We start from the raw sequence: 26,517 nt of genomic DNA, 5'->3' as shown, positions 1-26,517 counted from the left end.
ATCACTGTTAAATTACAGGCCCCAGATCATTTCGAGTGGCACACAACTTTCCATTTATAAGTGTTTTTAATAACTGTGCTAATCAAACAGGAGAGATTTAACTGAGCTGGAGACTGAAGGTATTAATCTAACACTCCATCAAGGCACCTCGCCCCTGACAGGTAGAGCGCTTACAGGAGCAAAAGGATAATTATTTAATCATTAGCCATTTTGAAGGCCAATATATCTGCGGGGTTAAGATTATTTTTTATCTCGACTGCTACACTGAAGCCAGCTCCTATTCCTCAAGGAAAGGACGTTCCATGCCGCTCAGTCGTTAGTTCTATTACCTTTTGTTTCTTTATGTCCTCTGGTAACAGAAAAAAACATTCACGACACCAAACCCCGCTCACAATCTAAATGAGGAGAGATGCATTTCAGCCACTTGCATCAGAGGAACAGCCAGGGTTGTCTTCTCAGCCACAGCACAGAAATCCTTATTGATGCAGTAGCTACGTTTGCAAGAAGTGCCACCTGACCTGCCTTCTCATAACCCTCAAGATGGAAGAGCTAACGGCAGGTGCACTCACAAATATTTCCCACATGGAATGCAGTGCACCTAGGAGGCGACAACAAAGGAAGTCAGGGCCTGGCTGTTATCTAAGGATGCAGCTTGACAGGTCAGCTGGAGCTCCCATTGTGATGCCCATCCACGGGTGAGACAGGCATTTCTACACCTAAGTGCAGTCTGCTCGTATCCCAGCAAGGCACCACGCCTGGCAGCTTGGCTTTACATACAAACTGCTGCTAGAGCCACGCTCTGCTCCCCGGGGAAAAGCAAGCCCCCTCCTGTGCAGGATCTGTGTGCAATGGAGAGAGCACAAGCTGGGTTTCGTGGGGCGGAGGGACAAGGACCACTCCAGGGCTCTGCCCCGCACGTGGCATTGGGCTGGGGTGGGCCAGAAGCGCTCTAGGGGAGGGGACCAGAGATCCCATTGCTGGCCAGGGCTTTGTGGATACCGGGGAGGGTACGTTACGGGGACACTGCACTTTATGTCCTTGCTGGGGGAGAAAGGAGGGTTCCTGCCTCAGAACCCAGTGCAGCCACTTGCCCCAGGAGCTGGTCTAGTGCCCCATTTACCCACAGGAAACTGACTGACTTCAGCTCACCCGACGGTGCTGCGGGGCAGCTTGGCGCATTGCACGTCTCTACCCAGCCAGGCAGCGCATGGCAAGCCGGGGACTGACTGTATAGCATGCGAGCCTGCCGTTCACCGACGGGCCACGGGGACTCTGCTACTGCGCACAGAAACAGGGGTCTATCAAAGTGAACTAGGGACCCTGCAGTGCGGGGTAGCAGCATCCCCCCAGCCAGTTAGTGTGCTGTAGATCCACACCGCAGCTTGCCATGCACTAAGCCACAGAGAGAAGTGCTCAGGCAGTGGCTTTCCACGCTGAAGGAGTGCTCTGTTACTGACAAGCTCTTCATTCCCTGCAGCCTGAACCATGGAGGGGCCCCCCGAGACTGTGAACATGCCTGCCACACACACACACATACACACCCCTCTTTGTATTTCCTGTGTGTTATTCTGTGCCAGTGTTAATCTGTCCCCGCACAGCCACGAAACCTCACCAACAACTGCAGCAGAACGAAGACCACCACGCCACAAAGTAAGCCATCCGGAATGCAAAGCTATGTTAGCAGCAAGAAGAAAGTCAAGGAAAGTGGGGGCCCTTAGTGAATGGGGGAGGATGTGGAAAAAGCTAATGTACTCGATGCATTTTTGCCGCTGTCTTCACGAACAAGGTCAGCTCCCAGACTGCTGCACTGGGCAGCACAGCATGGGGAGGAGGTGACCAGCCCTCTGTGGGGAAAGAAGTGGTTTGGGACTATTTAGAAAAACTGGATGAGCACAAGTCCATGGGGCTGGATGCGCTGCATCCAAGGGTGCTAAAGGAGTCGATGGATGTGATTGCAGAGCCATTGGCCATTATTTTTGTAAACTCATGGCGATCAGGGGGTGGGGGTCCCAGATGATTGGAAAAAGGCTAATGTAGTGCCCATCTTTTAAAAAGGGGAGGAGGAGGATCCGGGGAACTACAGGCCAGTCAGCCTCACCTCAGTCCCTGGAAAAATCATGGAGCAGGTCCTCAAGGAATCAATTCTGAAGCACTTAGAGGAGAGGAAAGTGATCAGGAACAGTCAGCATGGATTCATGCCTGACTAACCTATTTGCCTTGTATGAGGAGATAACTGGCTCTGTGGATGAGGGGAAAGCGGTGGACATGTTATTCCTTGACTTTAGCAAAGCTTTTGATACAGTCTACCACAGTATTCTTGCCGGCAAGTTAAAGAAGTATGGACTATAAGGTGGATAGAAAGCTGGCTAGATCGTCGGGCTCAACGGGTAGTGATCAATGGCTTCATGTCTAGTTGGCAGCCGGTTTCAAGCCGAGTGCCCCAAGGGTTGGTCCTGGGGCTGGTTTTGTTCAATATCTTCATCAATGATCTGGAGGATGGCATGGACTGCACCCTCAGCAAGTTTGCAGGTGACACTAAACTGGGAGGAGTGGTAGATACGCTGGAGGAGAGGGATAGGTATAGGATACAAAGGGACCTAGACAAATTAGAGGATTGGGCCAAAAGAAATCTGAGGAGGTTCAACAAGGACAAGTGCAGAGTCCTGGACTTAGGACAGAAGAATCCCATGCACTGCTACGGACTAGGGACCGAGTGGCTAGGCAGCAGTTCTGCAGAAAAGGACCTAGGGGTTACAGTGGACGAGAAGCTGGATATGAGTTGACAGTGTGCCCTTGTTGCCAAGAAGGCTAATAGGATTTTGGGCTGTATAAGTAGGGGCATTTCCAGCAGATCGAGGGACGTGATCATTCCCCTCTATTGGACATTGGTGACGCCTCATCTGGAGTACTATGTCCAGTTTTGGGTCCCACACTACAAGGAGGATGTGGAAAAATTGGAAAGAGTCCAGTGGAGGGCAACAAAAATGATTAGCGGGCTGGAGCACATGACTTGAGGAGAGGCTGAGGGAACTGGGATTGTTTAGTCTGCAGAAGAGAAGAATGAGGGGGGATTTGATAGCTGCTTTCAACTACCTGAAAGGGGGTTCCAAGGAGGATGGATCTAGACTGTTCTCAGTAGTACCAGATGACAGAACAAGGAGTAATGGTCTCAAGTTGCAGTGGGGGAGGTTTAGGTTGGATATTGGGAAAAACCTTTTCACTAGGAGGGTGGTGAAGCACTGGAATGGGTTACCTAGGGAAGTGTTGGAATCTCCTTCCTTAGAGGTTTTTAAGGTCAGGCTTGACAAAGCCCGGGCTAGGATGATTTAGTTGGGGTTGGTCCTGCTTTGAGTAGGAGGTTGGACTAGATACCTCCTGAGGTTCCTTCCAACCCTGATATTCTATGATAGTATCTAGAACAAAGCAGACCACAGCTAACAAACACCAAATGCACAGAAGCACCTTCAGCATGCCTGGCCCAACAAAGCACATTTATTCAGATAACAAATAACTTCTTCTAGGAGAAGGGAGCCCCAATTCTCAAAGTCCGAGTAAATATCAAAAGGCTGCCAAATCACCCTGTACATAAACCCTCGTGGTATCATGGGTATTGGACAGAACCAAGCCAATAGGAATGAAATCAATGGAAGTTCAAGAGCAGAACTGGGCCTTAACTTAGGTGTTAACACCCTCATTTGGCAAAGCATTTTGGCACATGCTTAACTTTAAGCACATACTTGAGGTTAAACACTGGCTGTTATGCTTTGCCAAATAGGGGTGGACTTAAACATGTGCCTAAATTTAAGTGCATTGCTAAGAGCTTTAAAGAACCAGGGACCTGAACTGGGCAGCATCAGACCCCTATCTTTGGCAGCACATCTGGAATTCATTCTGTTGCTTAGCATGTGTTCTCAAACCATTACCCATCTAAGGGCCCCCAGCAAAGAGGCATTAAGAAGGAAGCCCAAGAAAGCATCAGCCCTAAACTTTCCAACCTTCAGGATGCAAAATCCCCAAACATTCTCTCACTCTTTTCTATTGTTTTCTTAATATTATGGCTTGGTTGTTGCTTAGGAAAAATCCCATTCATAGCATTGGTGTAGGGTCTGTTGCACTGCTCCTGCAATTATCAAAAACCTCCACTTCAGTTATCAAAAACCCACAAGCAGTTTATCGCCTCAGATACTTTCCCCGTGTACATTAGCCGGTCAACTCTACAAAGAAAGCAAAACAGGCAGCCCTGTTCTGATGCTATCTAGACAATGTCACATGTGTCTATAGTATAGTTAGCTGGATAAGAATACAGCTAATTTTCTAAATGCTGTTACTGACTAGTTCCACTGTAGTCTGGATTCATTTTCTTGGGATACCTGTCTTTAAAATGTCTGGTCTTCTGTCCTGTATTGCTATTACTGCCCGTAGTTCAGCGCTCATGCTGTCCTTTAGGCTGTCAGTGGCTGCAGACAGGAGAAAATTCTCAGAGGATCCCATACAACCTGTCCTCATAAATTAATGGCAAGGATGCTTCTTCTAAGTTAGCCCAGGAAGCATCTTGCTTCAAACAAACCCATATTTATAGGCTCCCCATATATTTTGCAGTGCAGGCTTATTTATTACAACAAAGGCCAATAAAACAAGAAAATATATTTCTGCACCTATACTAGATGCAGTGAATATAACAGAATTTGCATAACCTTGAAGCATAATCTCCCAAAGCAACAACTAATCTGCTAGTGATTACCCTTCTGTTTGCTTTTTGCACCGTATGCTAAAATGGGATGGACGTTATTGCTCTTCTAGATTTTCTCAATTACAAAGCCATGTTCCAGCTAAAATAATAAGTAGTTTAGTTAGCCATGGATTTAGGATAAGCCTTGCTTTTTATTTAACCTAAAAGAGTTATTCCGACTTGTAAAAAACAGACCTTTCCCAAGTTGCTACTTCCCAATACATTTTATAGCCTTGAAAAGACACTTCTGAGATTCTTCCCAATCAAATGACTGACTTTCTATTTAATAAACACTCAAAAACAGTTCAGATCTGGCGAGCTGCCACTTCATGAGCCAATGGAATAACAAGGTATTTTTAAGCCCTCCTAGAGCATCTAATTGGTGCACAGGGTTGGTGAAGTAAAGTGGAGAGAGCAAAAGCAAAAAAACCCCTATCAAACTACATTTGCTCTGGACAAGAAAAGAAAAAGACTTCACAATTAGATAGTGCAGACCCAGTCTTACAGAGTCAGGCCTCACATTTCAATAATTATACAGCTGAGCTCTTATCATTTCCATAGTTATTTGGAAAAGAATCTACATTTTTTTTAAAATTTGAAAACGGTGGAATTACCCTCCTGATAATTAGGTGAAAGGTGCATGACCCAGAGGATCATTTGTGGCATTGCAAGTCCAGACGTCTAGAGTACCATTCCCAGCTCTGACAGCAGCCTGCCAGCTGAGTAACCACTGCGGGTCTGAGTTCTGCCCTTCTATGAAACGGGGATAATAATTAGTGAGGCTTAGTTTGTACACAGCTTTGAAAAAAGTGCTTAGTAAGAGCTGGCTGGTTGGTGTTAGTGTCCCTTAAAGAATCTGCGGCATAACACGTCAGGCCCACAAGTTGCTCACAACATGACTCTACTATGCAAATCACTGGGACACCTGTCTAGGTCTCTCCCCCTCTCCCACCCCCCATTATTGTAAAAAACAAAAACACACAGTTGGGCAAATTCTTCTTGCCAAAGCAAAAAGATCAAGTGAATAAATCCATCATCAACATTTAATACTGGAAAACTTACACCAGAGATCAATAGCTCAGATGCTTCCAATGAGGCTCATCGTTGGAACAGAGTTTGGAGGTTAATTGCAGTTTTTTCTACTTGGGTTCATCGATTAGCATATCCTTAGGATGGCAGCCCAGCTCCAAGGACCTCAATGGAACTACGACAATTTACATCAGCTGAAGCTCTATAGAGGCCATCCAAATTCTATCACCTTCCATTAATTTATTTCCTCTCATTTCTTCCACCACTTGCCTTTAGAGCACACCAGCCTTCTGTAAAATGGTCTTAAAATATCCATCCGGCCATGATTTAGTAATAGTTGAGCACTTTCATAACATGGAAGAACACTTCTTTCACAATGGGATAGGTATAGGGATGACATCAGCCTGGCCATGCCCACCAGTACTTTGAAAGAAGCGCGTATGTGCTAGAAAGATGTAGGTACACGGTAATATATTTTCCTAACAGCAGTTCAAGATTCCCCTCAGCCCCCATTTGGTTTAAGACAGAACATTAACCTTGGGCTTTGTTTTGTTTTTTAAATCTAAGTCGCTGCACAGATTGTCTGACCTAAGCAGCACGGCTGAGTGAATGCAACAGTTAGAGCACTTTCTAAAGGAGAAGTTGTATTGTAAGGAGCAAAGGAGGCCAGTAATTGGCACGGTGAACCTAAAAGCCCGAGTTACTCACACTGCACTCCTTGATGGAAAGGAATAATTAGTGCTAATAACTGGAATTACTATTGAGTTGCAATGTGTCTGCTGGAGACTATATTAACAGTGAGGTGCACTGTATTCGTTTAAAAGAGGATTACAGGTTTGCTTGGACCTGAAATTTAACCACTAAGCTTTAGGGAGCTTTACCCATTTTATTTATTTGTATCCCAACAGATGAAATTAAATTTTCAGCCATTTATTTGATGATTTGAAAGTCTGACTACCACGCAAAGTACATAATAACCGTGCAAACCATGGTGATGTCCAAAAAAGATGCTTTTTGTTTGATGCCATGGCTTTAGTGATGCATATTGTTTAGACCAGAGGGACAGAGGTATTTGGAAAGGCCAGTCTGCATAAGTGGAGAGTGTGTTTTGGAAAGTGGAGTCTACGTAGCTGGGTCCATCTGTTATTTCAGATGTATGAACTACTGCTGTTCTCTCTACTAGCATAGGGGCTGTTTACACCTGGGAATCTAATGAGTGCCCTGCCAGGATAAACAATGGAAATGGGATAAATATTCAGACATCACGAGGTCCATTTTTTACTGACAGATCATTGGGCAAAGGACAGCCAATGGATTATGGTGTCTAATCAATCACTACTTAGAGTGAATTTCATCAAAAATGACACCCCCCTATGATAACGGGATAATTGGAAGAGTCATTCAAGGTCACCAAACCTAAAGACAGATTCTGCATATAGAAAGATAATCCTACTCATATTTAGGCTGTTAAAGGTTGTAAATCAAAACAGCGTTACCATGGAGATGCAATACCAACATGATTACCCATGAAAGATTCCACCGCGCGTTTTTTCTCTACATTAAGTTGCTAACTTTCCCATACAGGCTTAAAACTACCACTAATCAATATAAAAGATGTTATTAAACATCATGCGTCCCGGAAACTGCCTGCTATCTCATGTGGGTAAATAATAAGAGCTGTTCCCTATTCCCCAATTCCATTCAGAATGATACGAAAATTTAGTACCACAATTCAACTCATTTTAAATATCTGAGCTGCTTATTTGTATTACAGTAACCTCGACGGGCTCCGACTGAGATCCAAGCCCCACTATGCGAGGCACCATACAAACACATAAGGGGTCGGTCCCTGCTCCAAAGAGCTTCCAAACTAAATAGGCGACAGACAAAGGGTGGAAGGGCAGCCAGAGGCACAGAGAGGTGAACTGATTTGTCCAAGGTCACACAGCAGGTCAGTGATGGAGCCAGGAATATGAACTCAAGTCTCCTGATTCCCAGGCCAGTGCTGTAATCTCCAGCCCACGCAGAATGTGATATCGTACAGTTATCGACTCCAGAGCTAAGACTCATTTTTATCATTTAGTAACTAAAAATAAACTTCATTTCAACTAGGTGTGCAACCCACACAAAAACCCTTTATGACAAGGCCGGGGAAGAGAAGAGAAAATTCATTCATACCATAGCCAAGAACATATTCTGGCATTTAACCAAGCCTATCACAATATGCAAACAAGAGGGCTGTTCTGCAATATAAAGATCTTAGGAGGGATTATTAGCATTAATTACAATTAGCACAGGTAATATCAAAGAACACTCACCTGGCATCAATAAATACTCATACTAGAACCACCTTTAGCATCAAGTGCAGAAACTTGGAACTTTCACGTCAGATGATCCCAGGAGGCCACTGGAGTATTCACGTCATTCTGGCGCTACAAGGGAAGTATTTTAAGCTGTGCTAGAACAAGATTTTGTTTGACTGGCAGCTGGGATGTCAATTATAGACTGCTATTAATGGTAATAGTAGTTTTTAGTAAACCAGCCCCACATTAGCCATATTTAGAGAGGGAGCAAGAATGGTTGAAACACTGCCTTTCTGAGTAGGAAGTATATTACATAAAAACAAAAAACAGTGCTATCATTACAAAGCAGTGCACCAAATGAGTCTGCAGCTGGTACATCTGGAACGCCTGCAGACAGCAGGAGAAGCCAGGCCAGTGTGAGCGCACCAATTTTGGAGCTCATCTGAACTGAAACCAGCGACATAGTGGAACATTGAGAGGAATTCTGTAAAGACCAAGGAAACAAGTGAGGAATGAGGGACCTATTGATCTCACCCGTAGGAATAGTGTTAGGTAGGAGGAGATGTAAAGGACCCTCCCAGCTTACACTGCCGAAGCCTCTACAGCTATCTATCGGAGAGAGAGAGAGAGAGAGAGAGATTACATGACAATGTGCTTTGCTAATAAAGACCCACAAACAATTTTAACTCTGCCTTGTAGTGATGCCAAGAGGGGAACAAGGGAAGAAACACATCTGTCTTTAGAAATCAGTTTCATCCAACCTAAACCACAAACACTAAAATGTCACAATCATCATGGCTGATTATTCCATGAGCTTATTACAGGGCAGAGTTAAGGTTCTTGGGTGCCTTGACTGCATTTCTATACTTTAAAATGTTTGTATTACTTTTAAGTTTAAAAGTAACTTTGAATTTCCTTGGTTTGTAATGCTTGGTTTTCAGATAACTATAGCATTCTTGTAATTTTTTTTTTTTTATAACTCTTAAATGTTACTGATACGTACATTCAACTTAACTCTAGCATCATGTAATTTGGGATCTGCCATTTAAAAAAATAAATAAATTATGCAAATTAGCTGGAGAAAGTGTGATAATTGCTTGAGTTACCTCTGATGTCACAATGGCCCCACTGAAGAGTGACCTCAGACCTGACTATAATCATAACAATTAGATACCACAAAACAACTAAGATTAATTCCAACCAAGTTTATTCAGTTGTAGCCTCTGAAGTGAACATTAATTCATCATTGATTATTAGCAGGTAAATATGCCCAATGGTCTGTGATGGGATGTTAGACGGGGTGGGATCTGAGTTACTCCAGAGAATTCTTTCCTGGGTGTCTGGCTGGTGAGTCTTGCCCACATGCTCAGGGTTTAGCTGATCGCCAGGTTTGGGGTCGGGAAGGAATTTTCCTCCAGGGCAGATTGGCAGCGGCCCTGGACGTTTTTCACCTTCCTCTGCTGTGTGGGGCACGGATCACTTGCTGGAGGATTCTCTGAACCTTGAGGTCTTTAAACCACGATTTGAGGACTTCAATAACTCAGACATAGGTTAGGGGTTTGTTACAGGAGTGGGTGGGTGAGATTCTGTGGCCTGCCTTGTGCAGGAGGTCAGACTAGATGATCATAATGGTCCCTTCTGACCTTAAAGTCTATGAGTCTATGACAGGAAGGGTAGTTTTGTGATTGAAGCATTGGATTGGGACTCTGGAGAGCTGGGTTAAATCCATGGCTCTGCCACAGACTTCCTGTGTTACTGGGGACAAGTCACTTCATCTCTGTCTCAATTCACCCCCTGTCAAATGCTAAAGCACTTCATAGAAGGGTATCGAGCACTTGGGCACTGTAACAGCAGCAGACACAGCTATGTGACTATATGGCTGCTCCAGTGCCACTGGTACTCTCCAACGGTGCCTTGGTTCAGTAAATGTAATTAAGCAGAGAAGAGGGGTGGCGGGACGCTGCAGTGACCCCAGAGGAACTGTGGAGATACACAGAGCCTTCCCAGTTTTCTTCCAGGAGACAGTAATTTATGCTGCCCTATAGGGTTAGGGACAATTCAATTTTCAGCAGTACATTACTAACCCCACCGGGGCATGCTCAGCTTCTCTGAGCAGCGAGGTAGGGGTGGGTGGGTGCGCGCGTGCCCCTGTAACCAAAGCTCTGTCCCCCATCCCTGCCCACCTGCTCTAGGGAGGGAGCAAATGAGCAAGTAACCCCACTGACTCCTCCCCTCCAGGACCCAAAGGCAGGTAGCCCACACACCAGTGGTCCCCAACCTTTTTGTGGCCAGTAGCACATTCATGTTTTCAGAAGAGTGTGGTGGGCGCCAACAATTTTTCAAGGCTTATTTTGTTTTTGTACATTAAATAATACGAAAATCATCATATTTAATATAACATAATACACGAATCCAGAGAGAAGCCGGAGAGAAGCCGCGAGGACAGAGAACACCGGCGCCCACAGCCCACAGCCCCGGAGTTCTCTGGCCCCGTCAGGCACGGGGCAGTGGCTTCTCTCCCTTGCTGCCCCGTGCCTGCTGGGAACAGAGAACACCAGGCTCGCAGCCTGAGTTCTCTGTCCCCGTCAGGTGCGGGGCTGCGGCTTCTCTCCCCTTCTGGGCACTAGGCGGGTGCACATAAATGCCCCGGCAGGTGCCATGGTGCCTGCGGGCACCACGTTGGGGACCACTGCCACAGACAGATGAAAAGGGGGAGGCGGGTTCTTTGCCAGAGAATGGTCCCAGTCACCATCTAGCCCACAGAGAAAGTACAAACTGCTTTTTGCATTGCAAAAGGGATTCTCAGCACCATGCACCCAATGAGGGATAACGGCATTTCTGACCTCATGTCCCCCCAGACTTCCCTGGCGTTTGTCTTCGAGGGGAAGCGTTGCCAGGCCTGTCTGCAGCCCCTTCCTTGGGGGAAAGGCCTGGGTAAAGAAATAGGCCCTGTAGAGTGGCACCATTTGGGCACCTCAGAGGCACCTCTGGTGAGTTTCGAAAGGTGCTCACACAGCTGACACTGCCGTGCGCGGAGTCAGTTTAAAATAAAGTGAGGTGGGGGGGGGGAAGCGTTTGCAAACGTTCTTGCCCACAGCGTTTCTGGAAGACTCTGTGATTGAAACCCAGGTCCTGATAATTAACTCCTCCCGCACAGCCCCAGCTCCGGGGTTACCTGCCATCTCCTGCCTCGGGGGTTACACAGACAGCAAGCGCCTTCGTTCAAAGCGATTTGTAACAGTGATCAGAGCAAGATATACAAGCCTACTGCAGCGCTGCATAACCAGCTGCCCTAGTAGGGCTGAATCAGCTCTCACCCTCTTCTGGATCACGGACGAGTGCCCTCTCTCATCTCTACGGTGATCTCTTTCTTGCTATGCTGAGCAGCAACTACAGCACTAAAGATGAGCCCACAAAGGCCTCCTGATATTTGCCTTGGCTCACAAATTCAAAGTGGAATTCTCACACAATCCAGTCTCCTGTGGTTAGCTGAGCAAGCCTGAATGAACTCTTTGGGGGTTACTTAGAACACAGCTCAGCCAACGAATCGGATTAAGCCAGGTTCAGCAGTGGCGCAGCCGTAACGCATCACTGGAGAGAGATCTCTGGGACAGCATGCAGAGCACAGGGTGTAAGGGGGAAGGAGGCGAGGACCCACACGGACAGCGAAGAGTCTGTGATCAGACCCATAATAAACAGCACAGGACGAACATCTATCGTATTACATCCCTCCCACCCACCCGACAAAAATACTATGTGAAAAGGAGTTTGCCAAGCCAAGGAGTCAGAAATCAGCAAATGCAACAAGGAGTGCAACCAGAGATTTAACTCTGGTGCAGTGCTCTAAGTATTTGAACTACACATTCATTTGTTTTGCACTGCTGGGACTTTGGGGCTGGCCACTGTGGTTTCTCCAAGTACAGACAAAATTCACCCTACGGCAACTAACCCTGCAATTACTTCAGTTTTTCATAATGCACCAACCTCCGTTTGCAAGAGCAAAAGGCACAGCCGCCTCCAAGACAGACGCAGCGGTCCCTTGGCGTTAGCCTAGCAGGCTTTCAGGAGTAACAAAATCACTAAAATAGGCAGACTGGATATCCAAGGGCTTCAGAAGCAGGGGGCCTCCTCCACCCAGCCAGTGACATCCCAAATGCCTCAGAGCTCTAAACAAACAGCAATACATACAACCCATCCCTAACAAAGGGTTAGGGAGCAAAATAGGCCAGCAGTAAGATGTCCAGTTACAGCGTGGCTGAGAGGGGCTACCCATTCCCCATGAGACCCGCGTGAGGTTTGAGTCATGCTCTGAGCACGCTACCACCTCTCACAGACTTGGTGTAAACCACATCAAAGGGCTTGTCAGAAGTTTTCTGTCAGCTGTTTTACTCTGAATTCCGGGTATTTTTCCCTTTCTATTTTTAATTAAAACCAAAACCAGACGCTCTTAAATTGCAATGTAATGAATGTTTTACAAACTGCAGCTCTTTGATGTCAATCTGTGTTGTGACAAGCATCAAACAAGCATATTGCTCGGGTATTCCCATGATATCCTGCCACAGTTGTAGCAGACACGGAGTCATTAGAGCATTAAATTATTATTTTAATAGGCTCTAAATGCACAGGTGTTAATTTAAAAACAATGGGGCAGACAGACTGCAGGTGTATTTGTTAAAATGGTCGGTTTCTAATTTCCCCCTCCATTTCAGAAATTCTTTTAATCCAGCTAAAAAGGATAGAAATCAATAGACAATGACGAGAAAGCTTTTAATTTCATAGTGCTGAAGTCTATTTCTGTACCCTTTTCAAAACACACTCACCCCCTCTCCCCCCTTCCCCACTGCAAGCAAGCAAGGGTTGTATGTTTGTATAAAAAAATTCTCAGCAAAGGATGCAGGTAATAATCACGCACAATAAACCAATGTCAATAATTCCTCCAAGTTTTTAAAATCCCCATTTATTTATTGCTATTTGAAATTTCAAATGTTTGGATCCTTCGCTATTATTCCTTGAGTTACCCCCAAATCCTACAAAATCAAAGCATCACCTGACATCTGAGATACAGGGCTTAAAGCTCACCCGATGCCTTTGGCATCTGTAGACTGATAAGGTTAAAGAATTAATGGATTTTTGGGAGGGGGGGGCAACACGAGAGAGCCCTGCTGAGATGAGACACAGGCTTATGAGGCTCATTATGAGCATACTGCAGGAGTGACCTTCAGCATGCAGCAAAGGAAAGCAGGATTTACTGTTCATGTCAACAGTGTAATGAAACAACTCAGGGGAAGGCCGACCTCATCCGCAACTTTCATCCCGCTAGAGAACTCACCAAGCAAAGCCAACGAGCGGGAGTCGCAGAGAAGACTAAAAGCAAACCTTAGGCCTTTTTATTCTCAACTCCCACATTACTTAAGAAGTCATAAATAAGGCAGCCAAACATTTTGTTGAATAAAAGTTACCACAGGAAATAATTCTCAGAGTTTCACATTCAGCTTTCTGGTGGCGTCTACGCATCTGAAAAATGTTCCCAGAAGAGATAAATCAACACAGACTAAGTCCTTCTTGGAGGCCTGGCTGGAGGAATATACTTTGAATTCAGCTTAACATGATCAAAAGGACCAAACATCACACAAGTCCTCCAGAACTATCTGGTGTTCAGAAATATCACCCGTCAGCTGGCTTGGGTTTTGAAAACGAGGCAAGCGGTTGCTAACATGGCCGCTCTTCTAGGCTGGAGTTTTCAAAGTGACCGAAGGGAGTTAGGCACCCAAATAACATTGAAAGGCAATGGGAGAGGAGTGTTTAAATAAGGCAAGTGAACATCCATTCTAGAAGTCCAAGATCAACCACCATGCGGGACCTGATTCTGATCCTTCGCCAGGCTTTACTGCAGCATGACTAATGACACTCTACTTGACTTGCCCAAGGGCTTATCTTCTTGGAAATATCCCAGAAGAGGTACTCCAGAATAATTACTTGGAATGAAGCCCATGTGAACACGCTTATTCTGGAGTAAGGGAGCCTTTTTCTGATTCGGCTTATCCACTTTGGAAGTGGAAAAACACCAAATGATAATCCCCTCTCCTTCCAGCTAACGTCAACACACTACATCACACACCATGGAAAAGCAGGGATGACAGACAGACAAAGAAAAGATGGCTATGCCCTGTAGGGGCACAATGTTAGGTCTTTCTTCTAGCACACTGACATGACTGCTTCCCATCTGCCTGCTCGTGTGTTTAATATGCACCTAGCGTACTGGAGAAGTTGTGGAAAATCTTTCCATGTGGTCTTCCCAGAGCATTTGGGTAACGCCATTTAAGTGATAAATACAATATACTCTTAACAAGGTTATGATATTGATTAGTTTCATAGAGTCTAGGACTGGAAGGGACCTCGAGAGGTCATCGAGTCCAGTCCCCTGCCCTCATGGCAGGACCAAATATTGTCTAGACCATCCCGGATAGACATTTATCTAACCTACTCTTAAATATCTCCAGTGATGGAGATTCCACAACCTCCCTAGGCAGTTTATTCCAGTGTTTAACTACCCTGACAGTTAGGAACTTTTTCCTAATATCCAACCTAAACCTCCCTTGCTGCAATTTAAGCCCATTGCTTCTTGTTCTATCCTTAGATGCTAAGTTGAACAAGTTTTTTCCCTCCTCCTTATAATGCCCTTTTAGATACCTGAAAACTGCTATCATGTCCCCTCTCAGTCTTCTCTTTTCCAAGCTAAACAAACCCAATTCTTGCAGCCTTCCTTCAAAGGTCATGTTCTCTAGGCCTTTAATCATTCTTGTTGCTCTTCTCTGGACCCTCTCCAATTTGTCCACATCTTTCTTGAAATGCGGTGCCCAGAACTGGACACAATACTCCAGTTGAGGCCTAACCAGCTCAGAATAGAGCGGAAGAATGACTTCTCGTGTCTTGCTAACAACACACCTGTTAATGCTCCCAGAATCATGTTTACTATTTTTTTGCAACAGCATCACACTGTTGACTCATTTGGCTTGTGGTCCACTAGATCCCTTTCTTCCGTACTCCTTCCTAGACAGTCTCTTCCCATTCTGTATGTGTGAAACTGATTGTTGCATCCTAAAGGTTAGACTCATGCAGATGTAGGCTCTATACTTAGGACCAGGAAGGCTGACAAGAAGGAATAGAAGAGTCAGACATCTTACCTCATTCTCCACACATCTATGATCATATTTTCCCTTTTTTCCCTCCAGTTTTTTGGTTTATCTTGATTATAGCTATCTTAGATACTGACATAGTGTCCATTTCCATAGTATCTGAACACCTTGCAATTTCTAATTTATCTTCACAACACCCTGGTGAGACGGTCAGCACCATTACCCACAATTTACAGATGAAGAACAGACACAGTCTGGGTGACTTGCGTAATGTCACGCAGGGAGTCTGTGGCAAAGTTGGAAATTAAACCCAGCTCTCCTGAGACCCAGATCAGCACCCTAACCATGAGACCCAGATCAGCACCCTAACCCTAACTCTTCCGGAGACTAATCTATGCAGATTGTCCCACCCGTATGAAAGCAGAAGCATGACATTCACCTCGAATGTACAGAATGCAGGTTAGTGCTTTATCCGGATTTTTACAAACTACGGTAAAATCCCTCCCATCCTAAGCTCTGGGCAGCTCTAGATTAAAGGAAAAGAAAACTTGCCACATAGTGAAAGACTTAAAGAGCTCAACCAACAGGTAGGCAGTGCAGGTCATAGAGCGCAAGTGTAACATGCTCAGACTAATGGCACTTATACCAAATAACATGTGAAACACTGAGCAGCTACAGCTTCCATATAGCTTAAGGATTTGATGAGAGGTCACTGACTTCAGTGAAGAAGTGTCAAGTCACTGATGATGGCAAAGCCTTGCAGTCCAGCCTCAAAATGAAATACCCTCTGACTTGGGATTTTACCTGAGTAAGGTTCAGGGAAGGACTTCAGGAGCTGGTCCCTTACCTGCTGGTTGCTAGGAATTTATCAGAGCAAAGCGGTACAGATGGGCTATCCCCTGTTAAAAGTCTATCGGGGGATGCTCATTATGAGGACTGACCTTGATCCAGGTGAAGAGCTAACCACGTGACGTCTCACACACAGACCTGGCTGCGTGTGGTGGATGAGGAAACTATACATATGTCAGGTGGATGGAAACATTGGGTTCCACTCAGTTTGAACAGGATGCTAATCTTGAATGGAGAGGTGAGGTCTTCTAGCAGTTATTAGCAGGTGCATTTGCTATGTATCATCTGGAGTAGAATGGTATTTCCAGATGAAGAGGTCTGCCTGCTAGCGGCATTCATGTTGAGTCAGTGCAGTCTGTATGATTAATGCTTGTTTATTCACGTGCAGGTTGTGTTGGGTAAACTAAGCTACGAGTATTTATTTTTTCATGATAGCATGGTTCGGGGTCAATGGGAAGCAGCGATAGCAGGAGGCTGGTGTGGTACGTTACAGCCTTGGTCCCTTGGCGAGATTTACCAGCCTCAGAAGATCTTTGATTCCTTGCCAAAGCAGCAGGGGTAAAACTGCGACAGAACAATGACCGAAGCAGCGTTCTTTCATTACACAAACACCATGATCCTGCTCTTGAGCAGTTTTAACACTTCTCATGGCTATTTTCCCTTTTGCATAATGAGAATCTGCCACTGAAATGGCAAATAGTTTGTTACATAGAAAACTCTTTGAGCTGCTCATGATAATTATTCAACCAATCGGTTTCCTAGCCAACAAAAGAAAGACACTGAGCCTTACAAGCAACGGAGAAGTTTCTCTTCAGTTCTGTTATAGAAATAAAGGCTTTCAGATGATATAAATCACTCTAAAAATATGCAGAGCCTGTTTTTGTTTACCTCGGCTTTTACATTTGCACATTCATGTAAAATACTGTATTCAGAAACGATCAAAGTTCTTTCTTAAATCTGATTCACTGGCATGCTGGAGAGTATTCACGAATGGGCATGGTTATGGCTTTGCCATTTCTAGCAGATAATATTTTGTTTCCCAAAGTTACACCGGGGGGGGGGAGGAAGAGGAGAGATAAATACCGGGAAAGACTATCCCCTCCAGAGAAAGATCTTTTTGCCTGGAAAAATAAGCCTTTATTTTTCTAAAAAACCCACCACAACAAAAAACAGAAAAACCCGGAGAGGCATTCAGTGTAAAGAGACCCAAACACTCTGAAGCTTCAACTACTGCTTATATTGGGAATTTCTAAGTTATTGAAGGCTGCCTGCCAAAGATCTGAGGATTACTGAGATTGTTGGCCAAATCCTGCCGTTGATTTTTACCCAATACTTAGTGACGCTGCCGGGAGATCTGTGAGTAGAACAGAACTGGGGATTGGTCCTTTGTCTCAATATGGATAAAGGGTCAATACAGCCAAAAAGTTCAGGAAAGATTAAAATCCGAATGGCCACATAGAACATTGATCTCTCCCCACAGTTATACATGCTACACTGTAACATGGAACCACGCAAGAAGAAGAGTATTCTGCAAGCAGCTGTTGATTGTAAGAGTTCACCGTGTGCTCCAGTGGTGAGAATTAAAGGCGTTCAGATCTCGCCCCGCCAGAGATTCTGCTGCATGAGGAAGGGTTACGTTCACACACGTCTCTTTTCATTGTTCTTTTCCATGTTCCACTGAAGTTCAAAGCGGTGTCTCCCTCGTGACAAGCAGGCACAAAGCAGGGCTGCTGAGCACTATTTTTGCCTGGTAAGCTGAACTATTTTCCAGACATGTCCCATCCTCTCCCCGTTTATTTAAACACTTCTCTGGTGCGTCTACGCATGGCCAACTCAGTAACCGGGTCAAAGCGTGGGCAAATTGTTGCCCTCTGACAAACAAAGACGAGATTGACCAAAATCTCACCTGTCTGAAGCTCGATTTCCCCTCGCTTCCCTATTCAACCACAGGCCTACGCTTACCCTTTTGTTTGTTTCATTGACACAGTCCTCACTCTTTTCCCTTTCTGCATAATCAGATCCCCCCAGAAGGGCAACCCTGCTAACTCTGCACTATGTATCTGCAGAGCCAGCTGAACTCCCAGCCCCAGCTGCTCTGCCATAAGGGCTCCCTTGTCCCTTCCCAGGAACTGCTAATGCCCCTTTCGTGCCGTATAAGAGAGAGCAGGCATTCCCTTCCCAGCCGACACCACTATCCCCGTGTGTAACGGCAGCCACATTACCCCACTCAGGCAGGTCCTCACATCAGTGCCACAGTTTAATCCATCCCTAAACACCTGGCGCTAACCTTAGCCCATGTAAAATATTGTACCTACTTTTTAGACAAATGCGGTGATCCAGTTTATGTCCCACTTGTAGTCCGATTAATGTGCTCTAATCCAATTCACAGAGGATCACAAAAATCACCTGCTACTAATCTGGCTTCTAAACAGTGAAATCTCTGGATACAGAGCCACTAGAAAAAGACACTTTTGTTTCAAATGCTCATTAGGAGCCTGATCCAAACCCTACTGTAATCAATGGAAAGACATTCATCCATTGACTTCAGTGGGATGCCGGTCAAGCCCTTGAGAGCAAATACAATAGTAGACCCACACCAACTGCAATAATGCTTGGTGTAGTAAGTGCAGGCCCTGATAAGGGTATGAGATGAGGCCTGCTGAGGCTGAACTAGTAAAAGTCAAGACTTTGCTAACATAAAAAAAAAAGTTTAAGCTGAGAGGAGGTAGGCCCTCACAGAAGAAGGGCACTAAAAGGGCTGATGCTGCATAAACATATATTCACCTAGCATAAACACAGCACACACTCACACTACTATAAACAATTGAAACATAGACAAAAAACAGACCCATCCCTCCCATCCCAAAGGGGGCAATGAAAGAAAAAAATGATTTGTTGTTTGTTTGTTTCAACCAAAACAACGTAGAAGGAAGGTAGAAGCCTTGTAGAAAGAAGTGTTGAGGTTGAGAGAAGAGGTTGTTGTACGTTACGCCAGGTGTGTGTGTAACTTGTTTGTATCTGTGTATATGCATGCCTGGGGAGGTGCCCCTGTCCCGTAGGGGAGGGGGAAGTCACCACCACCAAGCGGGTCCCTTGCACAAGAGCACTCTGCTGCAGCACGCTAAGTAGACTAACGGGGGGACGGACCCTGGGTGTGTGTGTCATAAACCATAACAAAGCCAACATGGCTTTCTATCTTACTGGACCTGTGGTGGGGGATTCTCGTCGTTTGCTGTGTGTCAGCTACCTGCAGAGGGGGGCAGCACACACACAGAACTCACGACGCAGCGAAAGTGATATCAACAAGGAGAAAGCAGAGCACCATACCGGTACCACTCTGACAACAACTGGGAGATCAAATGGTACAATTACTGAATTTTGTGAATTATACCATAAAACAACAACAAGGATACTGCATCACAGTACTTACATATATTAATAAATAGGCCTGGCTACACTGCTGCTTCCATTCCTAAATCTTTGCTATGAAATAGGGAGAGGCTGTTAGTGACTTTGTGAGTATTACGGTTAAGGGGGAAGCGATCAGTGGAACATGAATTTCGCCATGTTCTACAAGGAATTTGATAAAGTTTGGACAAAGTCTGTCCAGGATTCCCGCAATTAAATTTTTCCAATGCTCTTTCTTTCAAAACAAGGTGAGATGAATTCTTTGGTATGTCTGGTGAGTACGTGCTCCAGTGCAGAAGTAAATGCAAACTGAATTACTCTCATAGCTTCAGAGAGGCCATGTCAAGTCAGAATTAAGGTAATACTGACCTAATTTTACCACAGATTACATAATAAAGCAGTAAATAACACTGCAATTGCAAGAAAGCCATATCATTGGATATTGTAGTAAGACTCAGCAGTAATGCCCGAACAAGTTGCTTATCAGTCATCATCTATCTATCAAAAGAGAAAAAAGAACAGCAATAGAGGAATTCTTTAATAGTATTTGACAAACAGCAGCAATGTTACTTGCTCAGTGTCTCACTTCACCCAGTTAGAGGAGTTCATTCAGTATTTCTGCTGAGGGACTGGCTTCAAAATTGCTTTTAGTGATAAAATTCAGATGACTGAGTGGAAGGCAAAAGTGACAGCATTGTGTCCCTGCCTTTTGAAACCCTGCCATGCAGTTATTTCGTATGTATTGTAAAGACAATGAAATACAAACATGCATCTTCAGAACAGAGGAAAATTCACTAGCAGAACCACCAACCAGCCAGGCAAACAAACAAAACTTACAAACTTCTACTTGACTTGGGCCAGACTGGGTAAGCAGCATGCATGGCGTGTATGTGTACTCGGCAGGGGCAGTAACTGGCTAGCAGATCCTCAGCTGCTGTAACTGTTCATAGCTCTACTGACTTCCAGGGAAGCCAAGTGAAGTGAATGGAACTGTGACAATTTACACTAGCTATGGACGTGCCCCATCTCCCCCCTCTGTTTTAAACTGAGAATGCCCTGGTAAGGCACCACCTTTATCCCTTTGGAGATGAGACAAAAAAGTCTCAAACAGGGTTGGCTCCAGGCACTAGCGAAAGAAGCAGATGCCTGGGTCGGCCAATGGAAAGGGGCGACGGGGAGGCCGTTGTTCGGGCGGCCAATGGAAAGGGGTTGGCAGTGCGACCCCTGGGGTGGCACATCCAGAGTGACGGCAATTCAGCAGTGGATCCTTCACTCACTGTCTTGCTCTTCGGCGGCAGCTCGATTGGGTGGTGGTTCTTTTTTTTTTTCCCCCCCCACTGCTTGGGGTGGCAAAAAAGCTGGAGCCAGCACTGCTTGGAAAATAAATGCATGGAAAGATCCCTAGACCTTAAATAAATGGCAAGTGGCATGGCACGTCAATTTTTATTTTTTGGTCAAAAAGCCAAGATGTCCCTTTAATGAAAAGGACCAAGGCCAAGTCGCACAGAAGGCAACGGTGTTATCCATTAGTCTTCTCCTGCTCAGGAAGCCATCATGCCAACAAACACTGACCAGTGACGTGTTCTCTATCTGGAACTCTGCAGTTGTTAGCAATGCTACCCACAGTACTATGTATATAACCTAAGTGAAATCATAAAGGTAAATAGCTTCTCCACATCAAGTGTCGCTAATTTGGTATACACCTTCTCTTAACTTTACAGCCGGATAAAAATGTTAGCGTCTTCTCTTCAGCTTAAAGATTTGTAATCATGCAAATTCCCGTCTGTTATTGAGGTAGGTTGATTTTTTTCTAGCTCAAGTGTTAAATTACTCTCCTACAGATCAGCTTGATATCTACATAGAATGTAGGATTTTAAAAAAAAAAATATTAAAGTAAATTGAAAGTTACTGAAATAAAATTTTATGGATAAAGTTTAAATATATGGCTATTTTAATGATTTCTATCCAACTCCTATCTATATTTATGATTTCTCAGGCTTCAGATAACACATTTCCTCAGAATTAAGTAACATTGATTTAAATCTAGTTCAACGGGAAATTGCCTAAGGAAGTAGAATAGAAAATGTAAAAGCCAAGAAAATTATAACAGTGTTACTTAGGCTACAAATACTAGAGAGAAAATTTTCTTATATCTATATCTTTCTGATGATATACACAGATATGCTCACACACGGTCAAATTCTCCGGTGTCTCTTCTGCTGATTTTCATAACAAATCCGAATAAGTTTTCTTTTGTACGAGTGTGACCCCCCCACAAAACAGCTGAGCTCTACAAGATGCAACTTGATAGATCGTCAATGAAAGCTGGTCTCCAGTAAAGGTGATTTGAAATTGTGTTGATGTAAATATTACAGTATAAAAACCATGGAAAAAGAATGTTATTTCGGTTGCAAAGTCGAGCACTCTAAAGCTAGGAAATGCCACATGTACGGTTGCTATTGCCACCTTAATTCTGCCCCTGTGCAGTCCCATTGATATTTCCTGTGCACGGAATGAGGCTTGGGTTCTGGGGAGGAAAATAATATGCAGTCATATAATTAAAGTCTGTATCATTATGCATGCACACCAGAGGGCTGAATTCAGGTTGCACAGGCAAACACAAATGTGGGATTTCCTAACTTCTGGGGGTTTAACGTTACAACCAAAATAAAGTGCTTCTATCACAGCAGTTCTGTAAGTAAACTCCCGAGGATTTCTTTTCAAAGGAAAAATGGTAAAAACAATGTCTATTAACCACCTAAATAAAGGGGATGCTACCTTGCTCTTCCTAAAGTATAGTACAGTAATACCACACAGATATACACACAGGTGCAAAATGGCATGATGTGGTTTAAATCACTCAGGGGTGGTGCGTTACACTGGTCACCTCAAACGAGTGCCAAAACCAATCATGTATTCTTTATATCTATCACATATTTTACAGAAGAGCTGTGAGAAATGTTCTACAAAGCTTTTAAAACTAATTGGTGTCATTTTTTCCTTATCTTTCCATTTGTAAAGCAACGGCATAGGCCTTAGAGGGAAAAGGAAAATTGTAAGTTATAAATTCTAGACACCACTAAAAATCACCTAAAATAGCTTTTCTGTGTATGCTGAAGTCACAATTTTAAGGTCTGATTCGTTTGAGGGCTGGTGTGTCCCATTGCCAGGCCAGCCATCTCCAATCTCTCGAACGATATAAAGCTTCCACTATTGGCCATGAAGTTTCATGATGTACTGAAACTTGTTCCTGGTGCAGGATTCTTTCCTCATCCTGCGCATTGCACCAGTCTATTCTTTCTGAGGGTGGGGGGAATAGGGCTGTGAGGGTATAGAAGAGAAATGTCACATTTTGAGAAGAACAAATAAAATATTTCTCTGACAGTTGCCTTAAAAAATGGCAGCTATATGAAAGCATTCTGGGGTTTGGATGTTAGGAGTGATCCCACGTAGATGGATTAGTGATCATATAAATATGGAGGTTAGCGTTTTAGATAGGTGTGGTTTGGTTTTGCTATTTCACTGTGCTGTTTCACAGCTGCATATGTTTTTGGCTGTGTAAACTCTGTCAAGATGCAACACTAATCTACTTTTAAAATAATATTAAAAACATCCTAGTGAAATTAAACAAAAAAAAAAATCACATTACCATTACATTAAAATTCCCATTACCAATATGCTCATGAACTTAGTTATTACGAGATCTTTAACTTGCCAACATTCCAGTATGGCATACTTTGGATTACTAATTATGGAGCAGCCTTATTTATGTTGAGCAGCCCCTTCTGCCAGAGATAGTCCCAACGGAGTTCAGAATCTGGTCCTATATTGTTTAATGCAGTCTAACATACCATCAACCCACGATCTGCTCTCAAATATTCATTCACTACTCCAGTTGCCTTCAGCGGGAGTTGCATGAATCCATCTGAGGACAATATCAGAGGGGTAGCCGTGTTAGTCTGGATCTGTAAAAGCAACAAAGAATCCTTATAGTCTGTTAGTCTATAAGGTGCCACAGGATTCTTTGTTGCTTTCTGAGGACAATGTAATCAAGACCATATGTGCAACATGGGTGAAATAAGATTAGGTGTTTCAAAATATTTCCATCAAAACTGTTCTTTGATAGAAATCTGGGTTTTGACTAAACAAAATGCATCACAAAAACTGACTGCTTCCTGTGGAAAATTTTGACTTTTCGTCAAAAAACGCAACACTTGAAAAACAAAGCGTTCAGTCAAAAACAAAAACAAAAAGTTGATTCAGAAATACTGCTGTGGTATCTCATGGGAGTTGTGGTTCAGGTGCCTCTTGTCCTTCCCCTCCTCTATGAGCCTGGCTCCCCAGCTGGACTAAATCTCCCAAAATGCATTGCAGTGGCTCAGTAGGAGTGGAGACCATGGTGCATCATGGGAATGTAGTCTGGCCAGGGATCCTGGGCCATGCAGAATGCGGACACGAGGCTCCCAAGTGACAACTCTCATGAGACACTGCAGCAGCATTTCCAAATCAACTTTTTTAAAAATTGCAGCCAAAATGTTTCAGCTGTAGATTTTTCACCAAAAAGTCAAAATTTTCAGTGGAAAAAGAAATTCAGTTTCAAACCAGCTCTAATTAAGATCACTATGAGAACATTTGTGTGCACACTGACTCACTTTGTGGTGTTTAAAACTGAATCCTCAACATTACATTGTGATATGGCTGTGAAAAGCGCTAATGCGGTCTTGGGATGCATCAGGCAAGGTATTTCCAGTAGAGATAAGGAGGTGCTAGTACCGTTACACAAGGCACTAGTGAGACCTCATCTGGAATACTGTGTGCAGTTCTGGTCTCCCGTGTTTAAGAAGGATGAATTCAAACTGGAACAGGTACAGAGAAGGGCTGCTAGGAGATCCGAGGAATGGAAAACCTGTCTTATGAAAGGAGACTGAAAGAGCTTGGCTTGTTCAGCCTAACCAAAAGAAGGTTGAGGGGGGATATGATTGCTCTCTACAAATATATCAGAGGGATAAATACCAGGGAGGGAGAGGAAATATTTAAGCTCAGTACCAATGTGGACATAAGAACAACTGGATATAAACTGGCCATCAGAAGTTTAGACTTGAAATTAGACAAAAGGTTTCTAACCATCAGAGGCGTGAAGTTCTGGAACAGCCTTCCAAGGGGAGTAGTGGGGGCAAAAGACATATCTGGCTTCAAGACTGAGCTTGATAAGTTTATGGAGGGGATGGTATGATGGAATAGCATAAAGATGAATTAATTGCCAAAATTAATTATTAGCGGTAAATATGCCCAATGGTCTGTGATGGGATGTTAGATGGGGTGGGATCTGAGTTACTACAGAGAATTCTTTCCTGGGTGCTGGCTGGTGAGTCTTGCCCACATGCTCAGGGTTTAGCTGGTCGCCATATTTGGCATCGGGAAGGAATTTTCCTCCAGCGCAGCTTGGCAGAGGCCCAGGGATTTTTTCGCCTTCCTCTGTAGCGTGGGGCACGGGTCACTTGCTGGAGGATTCTCTGCACCTTGAGGTCTTTAAACCATGATTTGAGGACTTCAGTAACTCAGACATAGGTTAGGGGTTTGCTCCAGGAGTGGGTGGGTGAGATCCTGTGGCCTGCGTTATGCAGGAGGTCAGACTGGATGATCATAATGGTCCCTTCTGACCTTAAAGTCTCTGACTTTATAACTCTACATTAAGCAATACTTGTATTTCATCATCATTCATTATTACACTACATTCCATGTATTCTCTCCAGTGAGCTTTTCCTTTGAAGGAGCCAGATTTACAAGAACAATGATTCCAGACAGGAAGAGGAAAAAAGGGATTCCTACTACTAACACTTGTCAGAGGCCTAAGAACTTGCTGAGCAGCCCCTAGAAATATCGTGGATTTTTTCCTCCTCATCACCAACAATTCTCAGACACTTTTCTCCACTTCTTTCTTCCCTGGCTTCTTTCATCCTTCCCCACATGAACATGTGTTACCTTCCCTCCCCTTTATGCTGTCAGGCTCAGTCAATGGGACAGAGATGACGCACAGTGGTCTGTGAAATGGTACAACTAAGCAGTTGTGTGCTTCTTGTCTTTTCTTTTCAGAAGCGATTAAGGTAAAATTCTCATGATTTCTTTGTTAAAAGAACACAGTCAATTGGGTTAGGTCCCACGGCTCTCCCATCAAGCTCAGGGCTCCACATTTGGATGTCTTGGTATCTAGGCCTTTCTGAATGATGGACAGGGCCACCGGCTTCAGGATGCTCACTGAGCGCTGACCAGCTCCTAGATAGGATACTGGAGGGATACCAAAGTAGCTCCATTAAGCTACCCACGATAAGGACTCGAATCTTTGGGAGCAGATCTAGTGTCTCCATAAAGGCAGACCAGGCCACCTCCAACAAGCTACACTTTTAAAATCCCTTCTGTGTTAAGATTCCATTAAAAATATCAGTGGGAGCCAACAATAATTGTTTAGCTTTTTCCTCCAATGGAAGGGGAAATATATATACACATGAATATTCGTAGAATCATAGAATATCAGGCTTGGAAGGGACCTCAGGAGGTGTATTACATAGTTCGGTCAAGAAACTGACCTTTGTCTTGCATGAATATTTTAACACAGCCTAAATCCTGCAGTCCTTCCCCTGACCACTGGAAGTGTGTCACCTGTGTAAGGAGCTCAGGATTCAGCCCCCGGAGATTAACACATACAGCGTAAATATCTCAGGAATTTTTCTGACCCTACATACACAGACAATGCAAAGAGAAGTCCTTAAAAATCACATCACATGGGGTTGAAATTGAAAAGTGTCCTCTCCAATCGTTATCTTGGAGCAAAAAGTAGCACTGATGTGTCAGAACTGTCTATTTGCCAGCCACAACAAAACCCTGCCGATTAATTACCCCAATGCACTGCTGATTAGATTGCTGATTGGCATCAGAATTAGCTTTACCTTCTGCAGTTCATTGCCAACTGAACGCATCTCAAGAAACAGATGATGGACCCATTTACATTGCTTCACACTTCATGCCTCTCGTAAGCATTATTTATAGCCTCACATTCACCCTGTAA

The 26,517-nt window shown here is 44.2% G+C and overlaps 1 protein-coding gene and 1 long non-coding RNA gene across 8 annotated transcripts in view; one reads left to right on the top strand and one right to left on the bottom strand.

Moving 5' to 3' along the window:
* HS6ST2 (heparan sulfate 6-O-sulfotransferase 2) overlaps positions 1–26,517 on the bottom strand; it is a 227,414-nt gene that overhangs the window by 53,917 nt on the left and 146,980 nt on the right. Inside the window, exons 1-3 of one of the 2 annotated variants that reach the window (XM_039489122.1) lie at positions 9,065–9,083; positions 8,596–8,670; positions 8,077–8,190 (exon numbers count right to left, since the gene is read on the bottom strand). The exons of the other annotated variant lie outside the window; for it this stretch is intronic. Of the exons in view, the coding sequence (XP_039345056.1) occupies positions 8,077–8,083 (7 nt within the window). The 5' untranslated portion in view covers positions 8,084–8,190; positions 8,596–8,670; positions 9,065–9,083. Of the gene's footprint in view, positions 1–8,076; positions 8,191–8,595; positions 8,671–9,064; positions 9,084–26,517 lie in introns of those variants that run through there. 2 annotated transcript variants of the gene reach the window in all.
* Positions 9,191–26,517, top strand: part of LOC120372214 — a 51,255-nt gene continuing 33,928 nt past the window's right edge. For 4 of the 6 annotated variants that reach the window (XR_005584788.1, XR_005584793.1, XR_005584789.1 and 1 more), the window contains exons 1-4: positions 9,191–9,321; positions 17,730–17,796; positions 21,176–21,248; positions 21,634–21,795. This is a non-coding gene — a long non-coding RNA (uncharacterized LOC120372214). Of the gene's footprint in view, positions 9,322–17,729; positions 17,797–19,702; positions 19,813–21,175; positions 21,249–21,633; positions 21,796–26,517 lie in introns of all 6 variants that reach the window. The other 2 variants (XR_005584791.1, XR_005584792.1) reach the window with 2 other exon arrangements.

Source organism: Mauremys reevesii, linkage group 9, assembly GCF_016161935.1.
Source record: "Mauremys reevesii isolate NIE-2019 linkage group 9, ASM1616193v1, whole genome shotgun sequence".
In the NCBI taxonomy this organism is placed as follows: Eukaryota; Metazoa; Chordata; order Testudines; family Geoemydidae; genus Mauremys; species Mauremys reevesii.
This window is presented reverse-complemented; position numbering and strand designations above follow the sequence as displayed.